General features: G+C 48.5%; 2 protein-coding genes across 4 annotated transcripts in view; both read right to left on the bottom strand.

Moving 5' to 3' along the window:
• The window catches only part of MTARC1 (mitochondrial amidoxime reducing component 1), a 68,712-nt gene extending 64,622 nt beyond the window's left edge, over positions 1-4,090 (bottom strand). For 2 of the 3 annotated variants that reach the window (XM_008268404.5, XM_008268405.5), the window contains exon 1: positions 3,549-4,090. In XM_008268404.5, coding sequence (XP_008266626.2) covers positions 3,549-3,820 — 272 coding nt within the window. In that variant the 5' untranslated portion in view covers positions 3,821-4,090. The remainder of the gene's footprint in view (positions 1-3,548) is intronic. The other variant, XM_002717498.6, reaches the window with a different exon arrangement.
• A 2,654-nt stretch (positions 4,091-6,744) lies between these two features.
• Positions 6,745-26,078, bottom strand: part of MTARC2 (mitochondrial amidoxime reducing component 2) — a 28,809-nt gene continuing 9,475 nt past the window's right edge. The window contains exons 3-8 of the mRNA XM_002717499.6: positions 25,295-25,457; positions 24,251-24,391; positions 12,416-12,477; positions 12,257-12,328; positions 10,823-10,976; positions 6,745-7,535 (exon numbers count right to left, since the gene is read on the bottom strand). Coding sequence (XP_002717545.1) covers positions 10,853-10,976; positions 12,257-12,328; positions 12,416-12,477; positions 24,251-24,391; positions 25,295-25,457 — 562 coding nt within the window. The 3' untranslated portion in view covers positions 6,745-7,535; positions 10,823-10,852. The remainder of the gene's footprint in view (positions 7,536-10,822; positions 10,977-12,256; positions 12,329-12,415; positions 12,478-24,250; positions 24,392-25,294; positions 25,458-26,078) is intronic.

The raw sequence follows: 26,078 nt of genomic DNA, 5'->3' as shown, positions 1-26,078 counted from the left end.
ATTTGCAAAAAGATCTGTTGTTATTATGGACAATATCTTCTTTTCTGACCCAGTACTCCTGTTCTAAAGGTACTTTCTAGAAAAACAGATGAATGGAGAAATAAAGAAATACAAAGAACTATTTCTGGAAAAAGAACATGGTTATGAAGGTTACCTCTCCATACAAAGAGGTGAAATTTCTTAGCATTTTAATCATTTCAGCGCACACTGATGGAATGATTACAAGCATACAACTGAGTTTTTGCTTTGGGATTCCTATACATAAGAAAAGATCTGGAGGATATTTTAGGTCATTAAAGATATTTCCTGCATCACTTCTAGCAGGTTATCTTGGCTGAGCTATTCAGGAAGAAAATATGTTGGTGTAAATTCTTTTCCTAACTATCCTTTTATCAACCCTTCTTCTTCCACAGACAGAGCCCTGCCTGCCCTATCCCAAATCTTTGGTACCAGAAAATGAGTATTCTTTCTAGTAATTCTTCCTGGTAATAATGGCCCTCTGATCTTTGTAAAATGCAAATCTGATCTTGTGATCTCCTCATCCAAAAATCCCTGCATGGTTCCTGCTTTAGGATAAAACTCATTTTAAAAGTTTTACTTATTTGTGTTTTTGTACATATTTGAAAGTCAGAGTAATATGGAGGGGGAGGGAGGGATGAGGAATGAGACAGAGATCTTCCACTGGTTTAGTTCCTCCCATGTCTACAACAGTCATGCTGGGCAAGGCCGAATCCACCAGGAACTCTACTTGGGTCTCCCACTTGGGTGGCAGGAACCCAAGTACTTGGGCCACCCACCAGGTGCTGCCTCCGAGGTACATTAGCAGGAATGCTAGATTGGAAACAGTGGCTGGGGCAAGAACCAGCAATCGGATACAGGATTCAGGCTTCCCAGTGAGGACTGCTTCACAACACTTGCCACCAAATTGTAACTCAAGCTAGACCGGCGGGGCCTTTCATGATCCGGCTGCATTTCCAGGCACTCTTACCTCCTTGTGCCTTCGCACACAAAACATTTGAAACACAGGCAGCCAGGGGCTCTTCAAAGAGTTCATGGAAAACGCATATTATGAACAAGCTATGCATGAATTTCAAAACATTTTTATCACCAGCGCCACGGCTCACTAGGCTAATCCTCCACCTTGCGGCGCCAGCACACCAGGTTCTAGTCCCGGTCGGGGCACCAGATTCTGTCCCGGTTGCCCCTCTTCCAGGCCAGCTCTCTGCTGTGGCCCGGGAGTGCAGTGGAGGATGGCCCAAGTGCTTGGGCCCTGCACCCCATGGGAGACCAGGATAAGCACCTGGCTCCTGCCATCGGATCAGCGCGGTGCGCCGGCCGCAGCACGCCGGCTGCGGCGGCCATTGGAGGGTGAACCAACGGCAAAGGAAGACCTTTCTCTCTGTCTCTCTCTCTCTGTCCACTCTACCTGTCAAAAAATTTTAAAAAAATTTAAAAATTAAAAAATTAGAAAAAAAACATTTTTATCACCAAAATATCTTATCTTTTAATTCAGATTTTCCACAAACCTTTTGAAGTACCCTTGTATAACATAAAATATCTGGTATACTCCTAGGTATAGATCCAGAAGAATTGAAAACAGGATTCCACAAGCTACTGCTTTATGAATGTTCACTGCTGTGTTACAATGGCAAAAAGCAGAAACAACACAAATGTCTATCAACAAAGGATGTTCATTTTTAAATATGATGAACCATTTTGAGGGGCACAACTCAGTGGCACTGAGTGCACACACACGGTTTTGCAACCGTCATCACTATTTCCAAAGACCTTTTCATCATCCCAAGCAGAAACTCTGAACCTGTTAAGTAAGAACCACCATGTCCCCCCCCCCCCCCCAGTCAGTCCCCCTCCAGGCCCTGGTAACCTCTAACACACTTCCTGTCTCTAGGACTTGGAATCACACAACACTTGCCTTCTTGCAAATGGCTTATTTCAATCAATATTATGTTTCAAGAGCCATTCACTTTACAGCACAAATCCAAACTGCACCCCTTTCACGGCTGAATAATACTCCATCACGTGTGTATTTTGTTTCTCAGCTCACTCATCAAAGAACACTGGAGCTGATTCCCCTTTTGACAATTGTGAACGATGCTGCAATGGACATCCGAGGTGAACCCTTGTTTCCAACTCCTTTTACTGAACACCTGAGCACATGCTAGCTTTTCCCCCAGCATCCCCTGTCCTCTCTGGGTGTCTGTGCCCAGTTTATTCCCTCTATCTAGAATGTTCTTCTTCCAAATTTCTTGCCTGGAAAGTTTACGCTCATTGTCCAATTTTCAGTGCAAGCTGCTACTTCCTCTCTTAGCTGTCCCTGCCAGCTTCCGCTGCTCCTGCCTGCTCTCCAGCTCTTGTCACAACCCCTGCTGGGTTAGTTACCACCTAGGACCCCAAGCCTACCTCGACTTCTCTTTGTCACACTTTCTGAGAGTATCAAAAACTGACCATAGCTCCTGGTACAAACATCAGCTCTTAGAGACAGCAATTGTCACACGAATGCAACAAATGCTTTTGAGAACAACACTGTAAAATCACAAGGCCTTTGTCCCCTAGGACCTACAGAAACAAGCTCAATCAAGCAAGTTTGAGAGTCTCTTGTCCAAACCATGGATAGTTACAATTCCTGGCTCCCTTCCCAAAGCACAGGAGCATAGCTCACCTTTCACTTAAGTCATGAATTGCTCTCTGGGTGCCTGGTCAGAGCTGTGCACTGGAGAGGAGGCAGCCTTACACAGAGAATGGAGCTGGCCTGACCTGAGCTCTGAACCCAAACAGAATAACCACCTGCTGGCTCCGGGGTCTAAGTCCCAGGAATCCACACACAGCTCCTCACCATCCAGACTGGACAATAACGAAATCACCATTTGCAAAGTCCCGGTGTGCTTTAAAAAAAAAAAATCGAAAAACAAAAAGGAGGAGGGGTCCGATCCAGCTGGGACCTCAGTTACTTTATCAACAAAAGAGGGCTTCACTGGATGGTATAAAGGAAATATATGAAACTTGTATAACCTAAATAAAATACATTTAAAAAAAAAAAAAAAAGAAAGAACATCCGCAGTAGCGGGCCAGGCTCCGAAAGGGATTCAGCCGCGCTGGTTACACGTGCTCCGCCTCTGCGCGCTCGCGGAGGGCTGGGCTCTGCTGCTCCAATTTTCCCTCAAGATCTCCAGGAACAGGCACTACAAATAAAACACTGCAAATAAAATAAACTGAGGCCTTGGAGCTCGCCACCCAGGTACACGGAGAATCATAAATTCGCGTGCCCGCTGGCAGACACGAATTCCACACATCTCAGGAGCGCACGACGCTAAAGACCCAGAGTTGGAAACTTTACTCGGAGCCACTCCAGAGCCCCGGGGCCTGCCGGGTAGGGGAGGGGAGGTGGTAGGACCACCGTTTCCCTTTTCCCTTGTCCCACTCTGCTCCCAGTTTCTCTGGACGGGAGGAAGACCTGTTAGCGGACTCCGCACGTCTTCCCAGCTGCCCAAGCGGAGTCAGCGCTGTGCCGCAACCGGGCCCTGCCGTACCTGTCCCGCAGGTGGCCGCTGCGCAGCCCCATGGCCGTGCACTCCGCCGCGCTCACCGGCACCCCTTTGCAGGACTTGACCGGGTAGATCCAGAGCTGCGCCACGGTGCCCACCTGCTGCAGGCGCCGGCGCCGCCCGGGCCGCGCGCGGCGCCAGGCCACGGCCCCCAGCGCCACTGCTGCCAGACCCACGGCGGCGACCCCGAGCCACCCGGGCCGGGATTGCGTGGGGAGGCGGAAGCGGGCCAGCACCGACGAGCCTGCGGCGCCCATGGCCGAGCGCAAGCGTGCGCGGCAGGAACTCGCAGGGGCGCAGCGTGCGCGGGTGCAAGGCGACGGCGGGGACAAGGCGCTGCGGTTTGCCCGCCCTCGTGAGAACTCTTGGTCTCTGCCCCGAGCCCAAAGGGCAGCCAGCACCTGAACCCCTTCCGGGCCAATGGGAGCGGTGCGCCCTTCTCCTGGCGATTGGCGGTAATGCTGGCTTCCACGCGGGTGGCGCCGGCCTCCCCCGCCTGCCGCCGCCTGCAGCTGCTTGGCGAAGTGACTGCTCTCTTGATCGCTGCAAGCGAACAGCTCATTTATGTTTGTGGGGTGGTTTAGTTGACCCAGAATAAACAAAATGTGACTCTGAAATTAGAGATCAGGCAGCGGACAGCCAGCTGCGTCTCTTGTGGAGAGTCGGGCAGCGGGTTGGCACAGCCTGTCCCACACAGCGTGTTCGGGGGTCCTCGCCCGCGGTGCCGCGAACCGCTCAGGGCCTAGGGTCGTTCCTGGCAGTAGGGATCCAAAGGCTGTGGAATTCGACCCGGACCTTGCCGGACGGACAGGCAGCGCCCCCTGCGGGATACCGACTTGGTCCGCTCCTCCGCGAACGAGGCCTTGGCTCGTTCTCTCCCACAGGGGCCCAAGCACTTGGGCTATCATCCGCTGCTTGCCCAGGCTGCGTCCGAGGGGTCATGGACGGGCACAAGTTCCCTGGGCTGCTTTGGAGCAGAGGGAGTGTGGTCAGGCCCTGCAGTCACTCGACACTTCGAAATCAGGTCATATTTCAAACCAGGCCAGCCGCTACAGTGAGGGCTGTGTAGGAGTCAGATTGTTAAAGAAAAGATTATTCTCATGCTGTTCAAACACAAGGAAAGCTTTGCTCAAGACTGTTGCAATTGGGGTATTACAGTAGGGGAGAGAAATGGGGCTCAACTCCGAAAACGGCAAAGACAGCAGGGGCTTATGAACAAGAAGCAGAGTGAGGTGGTCAGTGGTGGATATTCACCAAGACTGTGACGGACAGCCGGATCCTTGCTACACACTTCACAAGATGCTTGCTGATGGCAGGCCACGCGCTTACACATTGAAGCTGAGAGGAAGAATTTGAGCTGCCATCAGTGGTGATGAGGGATCAACTGAGGGGAAGGATTCTTTCTAACCTTAGCAGGATTCTTGCTACAACAAAGCTCTGCAGGCCCATCAGGGTTGGGGTTGGGGCAGTGGGACCAACCTCCAGGCCTGCTCAACAGGAGGCTCACGGAGCCAGCCTTTACACAGTGGCAGGTTAAGCTACCACATCCCATATCAGAGCACGGGTTGGGGTCCCAGATGCTCTGCTTCTGATCCAACTCCCTGCTGGTGCACCTGGGAAAGCGAAGGAACATAGGCCAAGTATTTGGTCCCCTGCAGCCCATGGGGAGACCCTCAAGGAATTCCTAGCTCCTGGCTTTCTGTTGGCTCAGCCCTGGCCATTGCAGCCATTTGAAGCATGAACCGGCAGATGGAAGATCTCTTTCTCTGTCTCTCCCTCTCTCTCTCTGCCACTTTACATTTCAAATCAATAAAGTAAATATTTAAAGAAGAGAAGCTGGGCAGAGGAGCCTGCCTACAGTTTGGTCAAGAGAGTCTGTTGGGTGCAGCTCAGCCAGGGCCCTGGGGGCCACGAGTGTGTGTCTCAATACTGGCCAGAATTGTCCACTCAGATGGACAGTGTCTCCAACCAGAGAAGGGCAGGTCCCCGAAGGAGATAAATGCTCTTACCCAGCTGGCAACCCCCTTCAAGGCCTTTAGGGTCTCAAGCAGGATTTGTCTTTCTGGAATGTTGTTCCTCACCATCAGTGTCTAGGCCTGCACAGATTCTACCTGTCCTAATCTTTTCTCTTCCAGACCCAGGTCACCCTTACCCTCTCCCAACTCCTGTGAAACCCAGAAATTATATTCCAAGTGCATTCGAGTGCCTGCTGCTCCAAATGGGGGAAGCCCTCGGTGATAGCGCGTCTTCCAGAATAAGATGAGGGAGAAGGGGCTTGGCAGTGTGTGCCACTGGGAGCAGCGTGCCAAGTGGCACCTGTCAGCGTGACCCAGGACTTGATCTCCACCTTCTCCAGAAAGACCCCTAGGAAGCACCATGTGTGTATTTGTTTACCCCCCTCCCTAATTTCTCTCTGACACTGGAAAGGAAAAAATGGACTATTTCTCTTTTTTTAGAATATTTATTTGAGAGGTAGAGTTACAGATAGAGAGAAGTAGAGAGATAATAGTCTTCCATTAGTAGGTTCACTCCCTAAATGGCCACAAAATGGCCAGAGCTGGGCCAATCCAAAGCCAGGAGCCAGGAGCTTCTTCTGCATCTCCCACAGGGGCCCAAGCACTTGGGTTATCATCCGCTGCTTGCCCAGGCCATTAGCAGAGAGTTGGATTGGAAGAGGGGCAGCCATGACATGAACTGGTGCCCATATGAATGTCAAAGGCAGGGGCTTAGCCTACTACACCACAGCGCTGGCCTCTTTCAATAGTCAGTGCTAAAGTTAGCATGAATTTTCAGTGCCATCACTTCTAAAACTTACCTGGGGATACAGCTCACCGGGCAGTTTTACATCACAGAGTAAAACACAGGAAAACTGAAGTTAAATTCAGTCCCAGCAAAGGAAAAATGGAGAAAGGAGGAAGAGCAACTGCTCACTGACCAGTAAGAAGTCTCTGGACAGGCACTGGCCATGCGCCTCCGACCTGCCACCTGTGAGCCCACAGTTCATGGTGCTCCCCGGCTTCCACCCCCACGCTACAGCAGGCAGTGCCTGTGGAGTTGGGCTGCATTCCTGAAGGCGATCAGAAACAGTCAGGAAAAAATGATTGACAGTGACACATGTTCTCGAATAAACCGAACAAAACCCTGGAAACAGACTCATAATAAATACCAAAGAAAAACATGAGACCAAGATTCACATTTATTGTTAATGCAGAAGCCACAAGAATTCCAAGTGAGTTAATTCATTTATGTGTTAATTCAGTGAGAATTTTCGCTTATCATATTAAGATAGTTCATCTGTTTTCATTACAAAAATTATTTACACCTAAAAATGTTTGTGCTTTCTTCCTCCCACTTTTATTCTCAAAATGTCATTCTCTTTTTTAAAAAAATTCCATTTCTTCTTGATCTTGTTGGAATTCCAGGTGTTGCATCTGGCAGTTAAACACAAATTACTTTTAAATGGCGTCATAAAGGCATAATCAAATATAAAGGCAAGATCTAAAACGATTTCTCTACTCAAGTGTACCACCCTGATGGCATACTGGGGCAGGCTCAAAAACATGCGTGAAAGCAGCTAACAGACATTTATGAGTAAGGCACATGAGGAAACAATCACCTATTGTTTTCCGTTTCTCCTAAAACAGGATAACAAGTAATAAAATGTATACATTTGAAAAAATTTCTACAGCAGATTCGTCAAGCTTTCTTTGCTCATCAATGTGAAAGTCAGGGGTCGTAACATTTAAAATAATTCTGTAGACAATGTCATTTATTTTAAAAAACCTTCATTCCCTAAAATGTATATATCTTCATATTCCCAAAACTTCCCTGATAACTTTTCTTGCATTAACTCCAAGCATACAGATTCACTTCCAGGGAGAAGGTGAAAAAGGCTGGCCAGCAGGGGTTGCTGAGGTATTGTTGCTGCTGTTGCTGTTAAAATCCTGGTCAATGCTTCCTGGACACTGAAACCTGAATAAATAATAAGCATCTCATTATTTGGTTATTTATCCCATTGGTCATAAATAACTCAAGAACCCATAGTCACCTATTGAGGCTAAAATACAGGCAATATAAACCATGTTCTATCCCAAATGGCCTTAATAGAAAAAAAGCCACATGTAAAGACAGAGTTCAGGCAAGTGCCTTGGGTCAGGGGTCTTTCCTTGCACAACACATGGGAGGGCAGAGGGGAGCAATCCTTGTGAATTGAGCTGGTGAAGAGGCTAAAACGTATGTCTACTCCCCATGGCTCCATATTTCCACTGTTAGGAATCTAACTTACAGAAAAATCCTCAATTTTAAAGAGCTGTGCTTACAAAGCTATATACTATTTATAACAAAATTCAATGTAGTCAAAGTGTCAAATACTGGGAAAATGATTTTTAAAAGTGCATACGTTAGCCAGCGCCGCAGCTCACTTGGCTAATCCTCCGCCTGCGGCACCAGCACCCGGAGTTCTAGTCCCGGTTGGGGCACCAGTTCTGTCCTGGCTGCTCCTCTTCCAGTCCAGCTCTCTGCTGTGGCCCTGGAATGCAGTGGAGGATGGCCCAAGTGCTTGGGCCCTGCACCCGCATGGGAGACCAGGAGGAAGCACCTGGCTCCCGGCTTCAGATCGGCGCAGCACCAGCCGCAGTGGTCACTTGGGGAGTGAACCAATGGAAGGAAGCCCTTTCTCTCTGCCTCTCTCTCTCTCACTGTCTAACTCTGCCTGTCCAAAATAAAATAAAATTAAAAAAGAAAGAAAGAAAAGTGCATACGTTGATATGATGTAATATTATGACACCATCAAAAATGGTGCTGGAAAGCTATGGAGACTGGAGAGCTGTAGAAGTGCACAGAAATGTACATATACACACTCACACACATACATATAACAGATCTAGATATCATACAGATCTACAGATATTTGAGGGTGCTTTTGAAAGTTTATGGAAAAATGAATTAAAAGACAAGTTTATTTCCGTGCAAAAAATTTGAAATCATTGCATAGTTTTTCATAACATGCATTTCCCATGAACTTTTGAAGATCCTCCATACATCATCCAGATCCCTACTCCTTAAACAAAAAGCCTCAGCCAGAATAAAATGTATAAACAGTGACAATGTATGATTTCTTTCTTTCCTCCACTTTTCTAGTACCTTCTAAATTTGCCATGGTGACCATGTGTTGCATTTATAATGAAACACATAAACATCTGTATATTGAAAATTTTAAATGAATAAATAATCCCAGTGACCTCGGCATGAATATTAACTGCTTTTTTTTTTTAAGGCATTAAAGGAATTCCTCATTTAAAGGAGGCCCCCAGCACATAGAAACCAGAGTGGGCTCACACTGAAAACAGATGTGCAACTTTGCTGTTACTTTTAAAGCCCCTACAGAAGTACAGGAGGAGGGAGCCTCTCCATGCTGCTGAGGGCAGGTGGCAGGGCAGGCTTCCTCTGGAGTTCACCAGGTAGAACTCTGCAATGCATGGAGAACGATGTTCAGAGCAGGGAAGCTGAGAAGCCCAGGGTGTGTAGCAGGGAGAAGTGGATAATAACACGGAGGGAGCCTCTTACCAGCTCCACAGTCCTGGGTTGGTTGACCCATCTGAGCCTGTGTTTCTTCTCCTGACATGCCTATTATCATATCAAAGAGACTCTAGGAGGATTATAAATGATAACAAATTAGCTTAGGCTATTTTATCCATCTCTCCTGGGAAATGGTTTGAGTCTGAGTGACTCCTTGCCTTCATCCATTGCAAAACAGAATCTGAATGGGTGGGTCTGTGACCAAGTGATATGGAGGACCCCTAATTGTAAAGCACCTCAGAGGCCACCGAGTTCCCTCAGATGCAGACACCACGTGAAAGGTCTTGACTCAGACTCTGATCCACTCCAGCCAGTAGTGGCTGGAACAGCAGGACCAGGTCAATTTTACTCGGGCTGGGGTCCAGCTAGGGGCTTTTAGAAAGGGCAGGTGCTTAGAATTTCAGTTTCTCTCTAGTTTTTGTGGGTGTGTGTGTGTGTATGTTCATCAAATCCAAGATACACCAATTCTAAGATGTATCATAATTTTTTGCATCACTAAGACTTTTTTCAAAAGGCATCCAGAATGTTATGCCAAGATGTCTGATTTCAGAGATTTTAAAATGGGCATCTTAGAACTGATGAGATGTGGTCACGTAAATGTCTGGTCATAAGAAGTAGCAAATAGAAGTTTGTTTCCCTTTTGCTCACCCTGAGAGCAAAGCCTTTTCTTTATCACACCGTGGCATCTAAGACTGGGCCACGAGCCAATGACGACAGTAAATCCCCAGCTAACGTCTACTGAGCACGTTCTGTGTTTCAGTTGTGACGCTGCAACTTGCTATCAGCTAGTATGCAAAATAACCTTTATTGATGGTTTTGGTGAGAACTAGCATTATTCCACCCTGCAGGTGAGGACTCTGAGACTTGGTGGTTAAGTTACTCACCAAAGCCAGGAAGATGCTAAGATCACAAGCCCCAGTTGAGTAAACACTAGATCTTGACTGAACCACTTGGATTATCAGGTTTGAAGGTGTCAAGGCTATCGCTGGTAACCACAGGTGTCAAGGTTAAGCCAGAATTAGGATGGCCAAGAGTTTTGGAGATGAGGTGATTTTAGGAGCTGGCTCATGAATTTTATGAGGAATTATTTAAAAATTTCAACTTGAAGTCTTCCAACTGACTTTCTCATTCCTGTAACTTGGAAGGGAACCACATGTCTCTAGGAGTCAGGGATTTATTTGGCCCAATGAATTAATATGAGAACGTTATTTTCTACCTCATGATTCAGGATCTAGCCACCTTGATCCACTGAGCTTTTTTCAAAGTTAAATTACATTTGAAAAAGAAATCTGATTGAAAGCATTTCATTTTGGCATTTCCCCAAGTTGATTGGAATAATTTAAACATTTCCCCTTCCTGTTTCTACCCAAGACAAAAATAAATAAAATACCTATCTCTGGGGACTTACCTTCATTTCCTTATTCCTAAATGATATTCCTAATGAGCTGGGAACAGATACCTGTCTTTCTGTTGGGGCTCCTCCATCAGGATTTTATAATTGAATGGGAAAGGACAGAGAAGGCTGGGTCGAAGATTACCGAGGGGAATAAAAACAAAATGCATTTTCCAGCTTGAAAGATTGAAATAGAAAAATTGCTCATCCTCCCAAGAATTAAAGCAGCATGATGTAACACACACACACACACACACACACAAGACGCTGTGTCTGACGCAAAGCTGACCTTGTGCCGCATCCCCAGGGAGCTCTGTCACTACACCAGCCGATACACAGGGTCACCAACTTTCAGGCTCCCTATTTTTTCCACTGAATAATACATTCCAAAAAGTGGGGATGACTTGTATATGTGATGCTCAGAAGGATCACACAGGCGGTAGCTGAAAGAAGCAAAACTTCATCATCAGTCACAGAAAAGCACAATTTAGATGCTCTCAATAAACGACAAGCCTCCATTCCCAAGTTCCGTTCTCCCATTCCATCCCATTCCGTCCCATTCCGTCCCATTCCATCCCGTTCCATCCCACTCCGTCCCATTCCATCCCATTCCGTCCCATTCCGTCCCATTCCATCCCATTCCGTCCCATTCCATCCCATTCTCCCAAGCCTTTTCTAAAACAGAGAAGCTTGTGGACAATCAGTGAAGCTGAAAATAATCCTGCTTTTTTTTCCTAGAAATATCCTGAGAATCTAAGCAAATTTTTCATTGCTTCATTTGAGGCCAAAGAGAGAAAATTTGTGTTTATAAATATAAAATAAATTATTTTCATAAGTACCTCCAACTTTGCAATTCATTGAAACAAATGCTCTTGCAGTCTCAGAATGGAACTATCCTGAACACTCTCCATCCTTGTGGAGAATTTAATGCATTGAAGCACTGCTCTCAATTCCTTCTAAGTTCTTAAGCCCAAAGCTGAGATTTGTCGCTAAGCAAAAATTAAGGCAGAGATGCAATTAGCAGTTGTGTCCAGACAACTGCTCAAGTTAATTTTTTTTCACCACATCTTAAAAATGAATACACAAAAGCAAAACAGAATTGTAAATCTGGAGGTTTCATGAAATAACTTAAACCCATTGGAAGCAAACATCAAAGCAGAGGAAAGGGAAACAAATGAGAATACAGCTCCAAAAGATGTTCATGTAGACCAAAAAACACACTCTCCATTGAGAACGTCATTGAGCCCGACTTCTTCAAATAACAAAACATTTCAAAAGAAAAATCCTGGCATAAAAGCAGCTCCTGGATACGCAAACCCCGACAATTTGCTACATTCCATTACTTTCTAATATTTCATGATACAATTTCAATTATTCTCATATTCCTTGATGTTGATTCTAATAAAGGAGTCTAAGTAGTAATAAACATAAAGCATATGAGGTCTTGATGTAGAACTATATATGTAAGTATTATTAAAATTGATATTAGAGATATTAAAATTTTTAAATGGAGTGTATTTAAATATCAAAAACGTTAGCAATCCATTCAGAAAAAAAAGAGAAAGTAGCAGGGCCTCATTTACATTAACCAAAGACACAAATCAAGCAAAAGGTAGAGTGGAAGATGCTCAGGTGCACCTCCCAGCATACACAGCACCTAAACCCTTAAGTGGACCTCAGAGGGGGATAATGTTATACACACACTGGACACATTGGCTTCTACCTCTTCAGTGTTTCCAGGGGCTCCTTCCTGTCTATGACTCCTGTATCTGGGTCCACGGTGGTCAAAATGCACCTGCCAGGAAAGAACCAAGGGTTAGGCGATGGTTAAGAAGGAATGGGTCTGCCACCCCCAGAGGGCAGATCTACTGAGAATCCTTACCTGGGGCAAGCCAATACCTTTTTCAGTTCTACCCCACCAATGAGGAGTTCATCCCAGGTATCCTAGGAGAAAAAAGAAAGCTACCTTTTAAAGCAAGGCCTCCTTAGTCTTTAAGTCAGTTTGTTCTTTGACTGGTACTATTAGGAAATTAGAAGAAAGCAACGTAAGACACCAGTAACTGTGTCCCAAAGGGAGGCAGCAGGTGGGTGGGTCCATCCACCTCTTCACTTACTGTCTCAGAGCCCTTGTTGTCAGCACAGCAAGAGGGACCCTCTCTAGGGCGCAGTTTGTCACAATTATCATAGTCAACCACAAGACTGAGTTATCGACACCATGGGAGAAATATACGTTGCAAGACAAGCCCACGTGTTGTCTATAAGCCAGCCACAGTGGAAGCCGAGTTAAAACTGGGAGGCTCTCTGCCTAATGGCCTGTTACTGCTGCAGTTTGAGCTTGTCCCCTAGAATTCATGTGTTAGAAACTTGGTCCCAAGTTCACATTGTAATGATGGCTGGAGATGAAACCTCTGGAAGGGCCTGGGTGATGAGGGTACCATTTTGTGAATGCAGTAATCCATTCAGGGACTAATCAATTAAAAAGGACAGGCCATGGGGCACTGGCTTTGTTAGAAAAGTGAGCTCTTGAGCCAGTGCTGTGGCATGGCGGCTAAAGCTGCCACCTGGGACACCTGCATCTCATATGAGCTGGTTCACGTCCAGGCTTCTCTGCTTCCAATCCAGTTCACTACTCATATGCCTAGAAAAAGCAGCAGAAGACGGCCTGAATGCTTGGGCCCCTGCACCCACATGGGACACTCAAATATAGTTCCTGGCTTCTGGCTCCTGGCTTCAGCCCAGCTCCACCCTGGCTGTTGTGGCCACTTGGGGAGTGAACCAGCAGGTGGACGGAAGCTCATTCATTCTCTCCCTCTTTCTCTCCCTCTCTTCCTCCCTCCCTCTCTCTGTAAGGCTTTCAAATAAATAAATGAATCTTTACAAAAGGAAGAAAACAGAAGGGCAAGCTCCTCAGGCACACTTGCTCTGCCTGGTGCACCCGGCCCTCTTGCCATGTGATGATCCCTCTGCCTGGGACTCTGCACTGTCCCCAGAGCCTGAAGATCTTCACCAGAGGTTTCACTCTATCTTGGATGTCCAGACCCATGAGCTGACTGTACCTTTAAAGTATCCAGTTAGAGTAACAGAAAACACATGGAGACATCACCCCAGGAAAGTCAGTTTGATTCACACACAGCACTTCCACCTCCGTGGAGAGCACCTGCCAGTGGGGCCTGGCATTCTGCAGTCATTACCCACTCTGCCCTCCCACCCTCGAACAGCGGCACTGCTGGCGTTTGCCTTGGGGCTTCAATCAACCCCATAGCTTGGAGGGAGGTATTATTACAATCCTCACTTTACCCTAGGATACGAAGGTACAGTGGTTAAGATGTCACCTGAGATGCCCACATTGCAAATCCAAGTGCTGGGTTTGGGTCCTGGTTCCAGGTCTGATTCCAGTCTCCTGTCCATCTGTACCCTGAGAGGCAGCACGTGATGGCCTGAGGACCTGGGTCCCTGCTACCCACCACGGAGACCCTGACTGAGTTCTGGGCTGCTGGCTTCAGCCTGGCCCAGCCCTGGCTGTTAGAGGTATTTAGGGAGTGAACCGGCAAATGGAAGATACGTTGTGCGCTCTCTCTCGCTCTCTCTCTCTCTCCCCCTCACTCGCTCTCCCCTGCTCTTTAGCTCTGTCTTCCAAATGAAGTGAGAAAAAAAAAAAAAAAAAAAAAAAAAGAAAAGGAGAGCTAGAGAGATCATACAGTTTTCTCAGCATCACACTGAGCGGATGTAGAGCATCCAAGTTTGAAATATTTCTGATTGTGATGACAGGACTTTTAACTACCTTTTTTTTTTTTATTTACTCTTTATTTACTTGGAAGGCAGAGTTAGAGAGAGAGAGAGAGAGAAGAGAGAGAGAAGACAGAAAGACCTTCTATCTGGTTCACTCCCCAGATGGCCACAATGGCCAGGCCGAAGCCAGGAGCCAGGAGCTTCATCCAGGTCTCCCACAACCACCGACTTTTAACCACATGTACAATCTCCACCACACACACACACACACACACACACACATGCAAATGTAGATTTTGTTGTCCCTTGGCCTGCAGGACCTTCCAGGACCCCCTGTGGAGACCAAAGTCCAAGGAGGCTCAAAGGCCCTCCTATCAGATGGCCTGGTGCTCACACAGAACCCACGCAGTCCGCACAGCCAGACTGCTCACAGCACCTGGCACACCGGAAGTGCTCCACACAGAGCTTGTGTTTCCTATTGTTCAAAGAAGAGTTACAATGGGGAAGCCCTATCCATGTTCCAAACGGACACTTTCTTTCTTTCTTTCTTTCTCTCTTTTTTTTTTTTTAACACTTTCGATCCTCTCTGAACCGTGCAGATGCACAACTCACAGACAGGTAAGGCCACCTGCACACAGGCGTGAAAATCACAGAGGGTATCTACACCTGAATCGTGTGCTTTCACATGTAGGCATGCTCCCATACATACGGGCACACACATGCACGGAGGTTATCTGGGTTATATACCTCCACAGGATTTTCATCTAGCCCTGAGACTTGGACAGACATAAGATGGATCAGCAGGAGAAATGCATGAAAATGCATTTAATAAAGTGTATGTGACATGGGAGCCTTCATAATGAGTTGAAGCCAAAAGACACGACTATAACTGGACACTCACATGTAGAATCGAGCCTGGAGTTGTAAACCGTGAGGGACAGTCAGTATGCCTGGATGGCATGTTCTCAACTCCAGGCATCAGTGAGTTTTCACTACTTTCACTAAAATACCCCACAGGAGCTGCTTGCGGAGGAAAAGGTTTCTTTTGTCTGACCCTTCAGAGTCTCGGGCTGCCCCTTTAGCCTGGCATGTGATGCATTCTGGCCATGGTGGAATAGATGCATAGGAACTCTCACAGAGCTAGCCAGGAAGCAGAGAGACAAACTAGGCTCATCACTGCTCAGAAATATCTAACCCTCTTGCGAGACCGCCCTCCTGAGGCCATACTCCCGGTGTCCTAAGACTCCCCCCCCCCCCCCGACTCACCTCGCCGACAAAGCCCCATCAATACTCCATCAGCCCTCGTCTTTAAGACTTAGAGTGGAAGCAGGGTCGTGAGTTGGGGGAGGCAAATCCCGCTCAAGCCCTAACACTCCATCAAGAGTATATACCATTTCGCCATGGGAGGGCGCTGCGGCCACGGGCGTGGGAGCCCCCTGGGTGGCGTGAACCCAGCAGGCTTCCCTTTTTCCCGAGGAAGGGTGAGTTTAGCATTTCAAAGCCACATTCCTAGGGGAAGACTGTGGAGTTACCGACTGGTGACAGGCTTGTATATAACTAGGGAAGCCGTCTGTGTTCCTTATCTTCACAGATGAACAGTAAACCTTTGGTAAAAGTCAGGGTCACCGGCCAGACTGCAACACAGCCACAGCACGAGGAAGGCGACCTCTGGTGGGTGTGATCGGTAGTACAGCTCTCGCACAGGCAAGGGATGGGAGGTGGGGCGCCCTGCACGCGTCACCACACGGGGGCGCTGCGGCCTCAGGAATGGGAGCGACCCGGCGCCCTTCGTTCAATTTCCTTTTCTCCAAGTGATGATGAATTCACTATTTCAAAGCCACAGTCGGAGAAGTCTGAAAAGCTGAGGCTAGCTTAGCAAGACAGATTAAGCATCGGCTCCCACTCCGATAAACTGCAGGCCTCCGATTAGGATCGCAAACTGGATTCCCAGGAGCGGTCTGCAAGCACCCCCAACTACCGGCCCTAATTAGTGTGTAAATATGAGACCCCACGCAGAACCACACCACTCATCCTAATCACCTGCTCCTTGTCCACATTTCGGTATAAAGCATTATTTGCTAAATACTCATCTGAGTTTAAATGCAATCATGAATTCAGTTATTAGAGGAAAATACATGTACTGTATGGAATTAAAATTTCCAGTTAACAAAGAAACATCATTCACCGTGATTCTGTGTCTTCCCTAAACACAGAGATGGCTCAAGGAGCTGAGGGTGGTCCCTGCTCCTGGCAGCCTCTCTGCAGTCTACAAAACCCAGGTCCCCAGAACTTGTATTTAGACACAGAGCCAAGAAGTAAGGAGCCTAGGAGGAAAAGGCTAAGGGGAGACTGCTGCATTTAACAGGCGCAGCTCTGTGCAAAGGGTCTGAGAACCTGCTACACATTCCTTTACACTGTGTAACTACTGAATTAAGACTACAGGGTTTTCCACCACAAGCAGCACCTGAAAAACAGGCACTGGGGGTGAGCTGGTTGTGGACCATGCAAAACAACAGGGAGGCAAGTGCTTGCTTGCTATGTGCTTTCATTAGAAGCCATATAGGCATTTGCCAAGAAAAAAACAAAAATTGAATGTAGGAAACTTAAACTATGACTAGCAGAGGAGAGTCTACACACACACACACACACACACACATTTGCATTGTTGTACCCACAGGTATAAGGAGAGGGGTACACATTAGGTGGGAATGGAGGAGAGGGTGAGTTCTTCAGCACCAACTAGCCACAGAAGGACATACAGACATCTGAGCAAGATGGAAAGACAAGTGGCTGCTGTGTCCATGGCTGTGAAACGCATGACCTTGAACAAGCACCACCAGACCCGCGGGATCCCGCCTCTGGGAGCCTGTTCCTTGAGCCCCACCTGCGCCCCCTTGTGGGCCACAGGGTTAGTGCTACCCCTGTCCCTCCCGGTTCTCTAGCCTGCTCAAGTTGACTACATTGCGTTGTACGCACACGGTTAGAGGTGGTTTTCTACTGTTGGGGATAAACTGAGAGAAGGAATCAGTGAATAAACACACAGTTTTTCTGTTTTGAGACCCACAGCAATCTTCCGACCAATGAGGACAGCTCGGAAAGCCATCCACTAGAGACCGGCTAGGCACGCACGAGGCAGGTGAGTGAGGACCACTGTCTGGGCATTAGAAAGGGCAGGTGGCCGTGCAGTTAACCCTGAACAATGCATGCTCAAGGAGTTGCTGAGCAAAGAAAGCACTTGTAGGAAGAGTCACAGCAAACCACGGTAACACCGTCCTGAGCCTCCTGCCCCCATTCTCACCTCTGCCTCTCTCACAAGAACCTGATCACTGGCCGGCCTTGCAAGTGCCACCCTCGAGTTTCAGTGATGCACAAGTTTCTGACAAGCTCAGAAAGGCAAGCAGGAGGCCTAAGGCCAAGTGGAGGAAGGCTGTAACACAGGCTTCCGCCTGGCTCCTACGGATTAGCAGACGTACAACGCGTTGCCCCTTGCTGCGACTTCATACAGACCGCCCATCCATCCCGGGCTGCAACCCCGGATAGACGTTGCCAGAACAAACTATTTTATTCTTGATAGATCCTTCTTCTCCCTTCTTCAGTCTCAGGATTCCTTTTGAGTTCGGGGGGCCTTTCACACGGCACTGACATTCCAACAGTGGGATGATCCTCATATGCCAAGACCATCTGTATACATAGCTATGTCTTACAGGATAGAGACCCACGCAGTAGGCTCCTCAGAGCACTCTGTGTAATAAACAATATCATTGCTTCTAATACACTTTTATTTTCTTCTTTTTCCTTTCTGATCTTCACAAGCCTCATCATGCCAATAGCAAAATTTCAAAATTATTTTAGTCTAAGCTGCTTCTCAGGGTCTTTCTGAAAGCAACTACCAAAAAATCAAAGTGCTCTTTCCCAAGGTCAGTCTGTGATTCTGACACCAGTGGGATGTCCTAGGTTTCAGTTGCTCTTTCACACTCACTGAAGCTAGTGCAGGGGCCACAGTTGAGAGCTCAGCCCCATAAGATGCTCCCCACTTCTGGTGCCAGTGGTAAGCCCCAGACTGTGACCTGTGCTTCTCACCAACCCAATATGAATCAGGGGCTCCCACGGCCCGACCTAGGGCTCAATAATTTGCTAAGACAACTCCCAGAACGGGGCAACTGCTAAGCTACTCCTGGATCATTGCAAAGCATCCAACTCAGGAACATCCCCGTGGAAGAAGCACAGGGCCAGGCACGGGGCTGGGGCTGCTGGGGTTCCCTTTGGACCTGCAGCCAGGCCAGCTCAGCCCAGCCCAGCCCAGCCCCTCCGTGTGCCGCCAGCTCAGGAGCTCTCGAGCCCTAAGAGTTGCCACAGCAGCTTCGTTTCATAAGCATGGGTGAGGAAATCACTGGCCTCTGGATGACTGAACTCAATCACCAGCCTCTCTAGCCCTGTCCACCCCAACAAGGGTCACCTCATTAGCATCAACTCAGATATGATTGACAGGTGCTTGCTATGAACAACAAAATTGCTCCTATCACTCGTCACTCGGGAAATTCCAAGGGCTTAGGTGCTCTGGACCAGGAACCAGAGACCAAAAGTGTTCTTCCCAGACCAAACTTGTTTTTCTATTATTAAAACACTGAAGCAGGGGCCAGGCGTTGTGGCGCAGTGGGTTAAGCCGCTACTTGCAACACTGGCATCCTGTATGATCACTGGGTTGAGTCCCGGCTACTCCAATCTAGCTCCCTGCTACTGCACCAGTGAGGGCCAAGTGCTTGGGCCCTTGAACTCCCACGGAAATCCGGGTAGAACTCCCAGCTTCAGCATGGCTGAAGGATTCCCTTCTCCAGCTCAGTCACTGTGAGCGCAACTGTTACTACTTTTTTTTTTTTTTTTTTTTTTGACAGACGCTACTTTTACACATGTGCTGCTACTATTTTGCTGCTTCGGGAGTCCCTGCAGCCAGGGAGAGGGAGTTATTTTGAAGCCAGGGCAGAGGCAGGTTATCTAAGCACCCACATAAAATCCTGACTCAACCCAGCTCAGACCAGTGGGCACTAAAAGTTCTGATAATGACGATTGCCAAAATTCCATTTTTCAACAGTGGCAAAAGGGTAGAACTGGGAGGACCCAGCTCACAACGCCAGTGAGAACTGGGGCTGGGATTCTAACCATAGCTGCAGGGCTTCAAATCCTCTCCAGAAGTCTTGTGGGGAAGCACTTGCCCAGTGACTGGTAACACAGCGTCTGCACAGTTCTTCCCTGATGTGGAGTGAGGACTGGCTCAAACAAGACATTCCATTAAATAAAAAAATTAAAAAAAAAAAAAAAAGATCAAGTCTGGCTCAGCAGGACAGGGAGCAAAGTTCAGGAGAGACTGCCACTCCTACAGGGCTCAGCAACAAACATGAGAGGCACTGGCTGATTACACTGTTCTCAGCGTCCTTGCTCTGCATCCCCAGAACTCAAACACATCACGCTGACCCACAGGATGCAGCTTTCTAAAACTTTGCTCCATATTCTGAGTTACAAGGCAGAAGTACAAAGTAGTTGGGGTCTCAAAAGAATAAATGTTGGCTGGCGCCGCGGCTCACTTGGCTAATCCTCCACCTGCAGTGCTGGCATTCCACATGGGCGCCAGGTTCTAGTCCCGGTTGCTCCTCTTCCAGTCCAGCTCTCTGCTGTGGCCCGAGAGGGCAGTGGAGGATGGCCCAGGTGCTTGGGTCCCTGCACCCGCATGGGAGACCAGGAGGAAGCACCTGGCTCCTGGCTTCAGATCAGTGCAGCACCGGCCGTAGTGGCCATTAGGGGAGTGAACCAACGGAAGGAAGACCTTTCTGTCTCTCTCTCTCTCTGTCTATAACTCCACCTGTCAAATAAAAAAAAGAAAGAAAGAAAGAGTACATGTTGCACAGTGGAGTCTCCTATTGCTCCATAGTCTTGCAATAAGAAGTGGCCTGGATTTCTGCACCATGCTTAGGTTTGCTATTTTTTTATTATTAGCCTATTAAATATTTACCAGCATTATCATTTCACTTTAATATTTAACGGAGCCCCACTAATGGAAAGGATTCTAGTTTAGTGTGGCGCTAGGTAGGCAAGCAAATATGTCAGGTCCTTAATTAGTGGGCTTCCTAATTTAAGACAGAGTAAATCAGCAACATTATCATCATGGTAAGGGTCTTTTTGTTTGTTTGTTAAATGTGCATGGCCAGGTGACTCCTCCAGAGAACCAAGAGTGATCTTATTTACTGTTCCTGTGAGTTCACCACAGTGTAGGAGTAAAACAACAAATGGATTTGTCAGCACAAATTCACTCAACAGTTTGTTATTTAAGGAAAAAAAGACTCTACTCACTCCAATTGCCTGAGAGCAGAATTAGGCTTACCTTAGCCTTACATTACGTTTGACAAGTTATAGGAGGGGAAACATTTTTCAGCCAGGGATGAGAGCATCTTTTCTTATTCCCTTGACTCAAGATTTTAAGTGATTAGTAATAAAACAAATTACCCTTCAACAGAGACAAATCGACAAAAATAATCATATTCCCTGAAAGAAAGCTTTTCAGAAAATAATGGACAAACGGCAGGGCTGCTTTGGGGACAAATTATTATCATTATTAAAAAGAGAGAGAGAGAAGCCGGCACTGTGGTGTAGTGGGTGAGGCCACCACCTGCAGTGCCAGCATCCCATATGGTGCCAGTTCAAGTCCCGGCTGCTCCACTTCCTATCCAGCTCTTTGCTATAGCCTGGGAAAGCAGTAGAAGATGGCCCAAGGCCTCGGGCCCCTGCACCCACATGGGAGACCTGGAGGAAGCTCCTGGCTCCTGGCTTCGGATTGGCACAGCTCTGGCCATTGTGGCCAATTGGGAAGTGAAGCAGCGGATGGAAGACCTTTCTCTCTGTCTCTCTTTCTCTGCCTCTGTCTCTCTGTAACTCTGCCTTTCAAATAAATAAATAAATCTTTAAAAAATAAATAAAAATAAAAGAGAAAGAGAGAATTCCTATCGTCTGGTTCATTCTGCAGATCCCAGGAATGCGGGAGCTAGGAACTCAACCCAGGTCTCCCACATTGTTGGCAGGGACCCAACTACTTGAGCCAGCACCTGCTGCCCCAGGGAGGGTACACATTAGCAGGAAGCTGAAGTCAGGGCCAGAGCCAGGACTCGAACCCAGGTATTTTGGTATGGGGCATGGGTGTCTTAACTGCTACATGAAAACCGCCCCTGTGGACTCATTTCTAATCCAGTCTTTAGGAACGTGCATTCTTACAACCAAGCACTGATTTCATTTGATGGTTAACAAGCATGGAATGGCTCCATCTGATGTGCACACAACTAGACAACATGGAAACCTTCAACTGGGAGAAACAGGGAAGCAAACGAGGCAGGTCTTTCAAGGACCTGCACATAATTTTGCTTCAGTTACTTTCTTTTTCCTAAAGAGGCTCCTAAATTGTATATATATCAGAACCTGTGAGATCGGGTTTATTCCTGGGGAGAAAGGAGCTGGTCCCTAAGTACGTGGGGGCCTCTTCTTCTCCCATGTCCTCCACAATCCCCTCGTCTCTCACCTCCATGCCCCCCACACCTGCTGTCTCATTGCTTCTCCGGGGCCCTCAGAGTGAGCTGCCCCTGTTGCTGCACTAGCATACGTCACACGCCTCGCACTGCTGCTAGAGGCCACGGGTAAGGTCTGCAGAGCCCCATGTGAGATCGATGACCCTGGGGATTAAGTGTGGCACTGGGCTTTCTGCCCCAGGCCTTCCTAGCTCTCATCGAACATTCTGGGCAGTTGCAGTGTGACACCGGGCATGGCACGCTGGAAGCATGTACCGAATACTTGTTGGATGAATGCAAATCTTAATTACTTCCTTGTTCAGAATCATTCCCAGCTCCTCAACATACACAGTATCAAATCCAAACCCCTCCTTACGGTGGCCGCCAGCCAGTCCTAGGCCAGCCCCCTCCTGCCACCTCTCCTTCACCTGCAGTACTCGTGTGATACTGAAATACTTGCAGGCACCCCTGGATGTCATGGCCGGGCATGCCTGTGTCCCTGCTGTGGCTCCCTCCTTATCACAGCAACCCTGCCCCACCCTGGCCCCCACACCCTGCACAGACGCACAGCGCTGCTGCCAGGCGTCTCCACCTGACCCCTCCTCAGCCCCATCTCCACATGGATTTAGGCATTACTACTTCTTTCTTTTTCAAAATTTGTTTTAAGGGAACTGCTATTTTAAAAACACAATTTTTATTTTTTTTTATATTTGAAAGGCAGGGAGCCAGAGCCAGATCGTCCATGCATTGGTTCACTCCCCAAATGCCTACAAAAGTTAAGAGTTGGCCCAGGCTGAAGCCAGAAGGCTGAAATCGAATCCAGTCTCCCACATGGGTGACAGAGACCCAGGAACTTGAGCCATCATCTGCTGCTACCCAGGGTGGACATTAGCAGGAAGCTAGAATTGGAGGCAGAGCTGGGACTTGAACCCAGGCCCTGGACATGGAATGTGGGTGTCCCAGGCAGTGTGACAAAGACTCGCCTCCAGGCATCTCTACACCTCGGCATCCCTGGTGTCTTCTGAGTGTGTCACCACCACGCTGCCACTGTCTCAGGACCGTGCCTCTCACACGGGGAAGTCCTGCAGGGCAAGCGCCCTCTTTCCATTTCTGTATCCAGGGCTCCAGACCCTGTGCCTGCCCACAATAGGTGATCAATTTTTTTTTTTTTTGCATTTCATAAGTACAACCTTAGGAATATTGTGATTCTTCCCACCAGACCCACCTTCCTACCCACTACCCACTCTCCCACTCCCCTCCCTCCTCCCTCCTATGGTGATCAACTTTTTAAAAATTAATACATGTAAAGAAGAACTGGAGGATCAAGGTAACAAATTCAAGATAACAACAAGAAGACGCTGAGTTCTTTATACAATGTTTAAAATAGCATCGAATACTATGGAGCAGCTACCTGTACGGGGATTTCTAGCAGGCTCTAAGCAAAGGTCAAGCCACAAGGACATCTACCAACCACAAGGGCAGGTTCTACTCCTGGAGACAGAAATGTGCCCATCCCAAGGCATGGAAGAACTAACAGTGTGTCCCAGACCTTCTCCCTCGGGGTGAACCACCTGGGATCTCAACAGGGGAATCGTGCCGGCTCTGCAGAGTTGTGGGTCTGGGGTTCCACTGCCACTGCTTACCTGTAGACAAAGTTGGGGCCCCTCTGAGCCTCTGTTTCCTTATAAAAAGGGGCAGGATAAGCCAGACTTCACAAGGTTGTTGCAATTTATATGAAGTAACTTAAAGTAATTTATCTGAAGTGGCTAATTAGTTTGGTGCCTCCCACCCTGGAAGACCTCAGCAGATGCTGTTTGTCACCGTGACTTCCAGTGCTGAGAGTCACCCACTCCACTCCCCAGCCCCAGGCTTCACACCCAGCAGCCTTTGCCAAGTGGAGTTCACAGACTGACAGCTGTGTTGCTGCTGGGGTCTGACGTGGCTGTCTCGTCCCTTTAGAGCTGCAAGGCAGTGGCCTTGAAGAGCCCAGAAAGTTCTAGTGTCAGTCAAGAGGGGGGCCAGCACATGCGAGAGCGCTCAAGCCACCACAAGCAGTGTCTCGGGTGCTACTCATAAGCGGTTCCCTGCAGGCTCTGGGCCTGCATTTTGGGGTCTGGGGCTTCTAGGAGTCTCAGGTCTTTGAGAGCATTGGCAGGTGATACAGGGAAGAGGGAGGCAGCTATTTCCTTCATCTCCATTTCTGTCCATGATCCCTGACCTAATGCTGTGTGTTCCACTCTCAGACTGCTTGTGACTTGATTGCTTGCGTCGGGGCTGGAGCACTGGAAGGTGAGCAGTGCCGAGCCTGTGACAGCGGCAGCAATGAGGCCACAGCCCCACAAGGCTGACGAGAATCTCAGGGAAGGAGAGGATGTGAGCTGGCCCTCTCCTAACCCCCTCGCCAGCAGACCACGCACAACGCACAAAAGCAGGGGGCCGCTTACCTCCTCGTAGGCCTCGCAGCCCCTCACCACGATGTTGGGCCTGAACTGCTCCATCTTGATTTTCTTCTCCAGCCTCGTATTCAGATCCCCCAGGGAGGCTTCCGAGATGATCATGAGTGGGCTGCAGTCTGGGTAGGCCACCTGTACCGGGAACACAGCACCATGCAGCCTCTGCGTCCCAGGAAACAAGCTGCACCCCTCGCAGAGCGAAGCCCAGTCCAGGCACAAAGCCACCTCATGTGGACAATCGGGGGGCAGGGGTGACGGTGGACGTGGAAACGGCCAGGGATAGGGCAGCAGCGGGGGCCAATCTCACCTGCAAGGCCTCCTCTCCGGTGTTCCTCACTCCCGCCCCCAGCAGCCACCCCACAGGGAAGGGTCCGCTACCAGTCAGTTGCTCATAGTCAACTTTTCAACCACAGCCACTGACTCCACAAGCACTCACTAGGCACCGCCCGGCACCGGGCACTGCTCTAGCTGGGGGAGCAGCAATAAAGCGAGCAAAGGCCCAGCCCTCAGGGAGCCTGCAGTTCAGGGGCGCTGGGAGCACCTCCCCGAGGGACTTGCATTTTAAACCCCACTGCAGACTCAAAGGCTTTGGTCTTGGGGCTGTGGTTGGCCCAGGGCCATTTTCCCTAGGAGCAGGTGCCTTCCCAGCCCTGAAATGGCCTTGCCACACAGACTATGAAAGGAGGGCCTAAAGGGTCTGCTTCTGTAATTTCAGGAAACTTGGATTTGGCCCCAAACTTCTCACTGTGGCTTCTCCTGAGTCTCCACCCACCAGCTGTGGACCCCCGACTGTGCCTCCATGGCACCTCCCCTGTTCAATCCGCCATGCACCCAGGCATCCCACTTTGGAGGCATCTGTCTGTCTACTTCCCTCTCCACACCTGGAATCCCTGCAGGTGTGCCTTCCTCAACACTCACCTGGTTCATTACCATATTTTCCCACCTGGGGTCCCATTAGAGGTTTTTCATGGGCCCAGAAGGAAGCAGAGAGACAGAAGACAGCTGAGAGAGGTGAAGTTAAACTCTGCCGCTCACCTGGTAATTCTGTACAGAAACAGGGAAAAGTTTGTCCGATGTTCTTCCCTTCAACTTCGTGTCAAACTGAACCAACCTCAATGCTTCCGTTTTCAAGAAGTTGGTGAACCACTGAGCGACCTCGTCACCACAGTCTCTGCCTTGGATGTCAACACCGAATATTCTGGAAGGGTCACAGGAGAACACTCGGTTACTGACATCAACGCACTGAGTGATGGTGTCAAAGATGGCACAGCTGGGCTGGCGGCACCTGAGTGTCCCAGGGGACTCGGGAGTGGTCTGAGAGTCGTAGTGGGGCAGAAGCAGAGGGGAGAGGGAAGAGCTTCCCGAACTCTGCCAAGCGTATGAATCACCCAGGATCTTGCTCCAACGCAGACACTGGACCTGTAGGTCCGTGTGGGCATTTAAGAGCCTCCACTCCAAACAAGCTTCCTGAGATCTACGCTGCTGGCCCATGGAGCGCACGCTGAGCAGCAAGGATTGAGATGCTCTCAGAAGAGGACTGCCTGTGGCAGGAGAGCCCTGCGCTTGGATCCTGGTTCACATTGGAACCCTTCCTCTAGTTCCATGACCTTAAGTGAATCACATAATTCCTCTGATCTTCTGTGTCCATTGGTATATTGGTGATAATAATATAGTGCCTATCCTTCCCACATAGTGAACACAGAAAACATTAAATTTTAATTTATTTTATTTACTTAAATGGCAGAGAGAGATAGAGAGATGTCACATGTACTATTTCACTCCCCAAATGTCCATAATAGCAGAGAGAGAGATAGAGATG

This window comes from Oryctolagus cuniculus, chromosome 13, assembly GCF_051225735.1.
Source record: "Oryctolagus cuniculus isolate XC-2025 breed Fujian yellow rabbit chromosome 13, ASM5122573v1, whole genome shotgun sequence".
Taxonomy (NCBI): Eukaryota; Metazoa; Chordata; class Mammalia; order Lagomorpha; family Leporidae; genus Oryctolagus; species Oryctolagus cuniculus.
The sequence above is the reverse complement of the archived record's forward strand: the minus strand, read 5'-3'. Positions and strand labels throughout refer to the sequence as shown.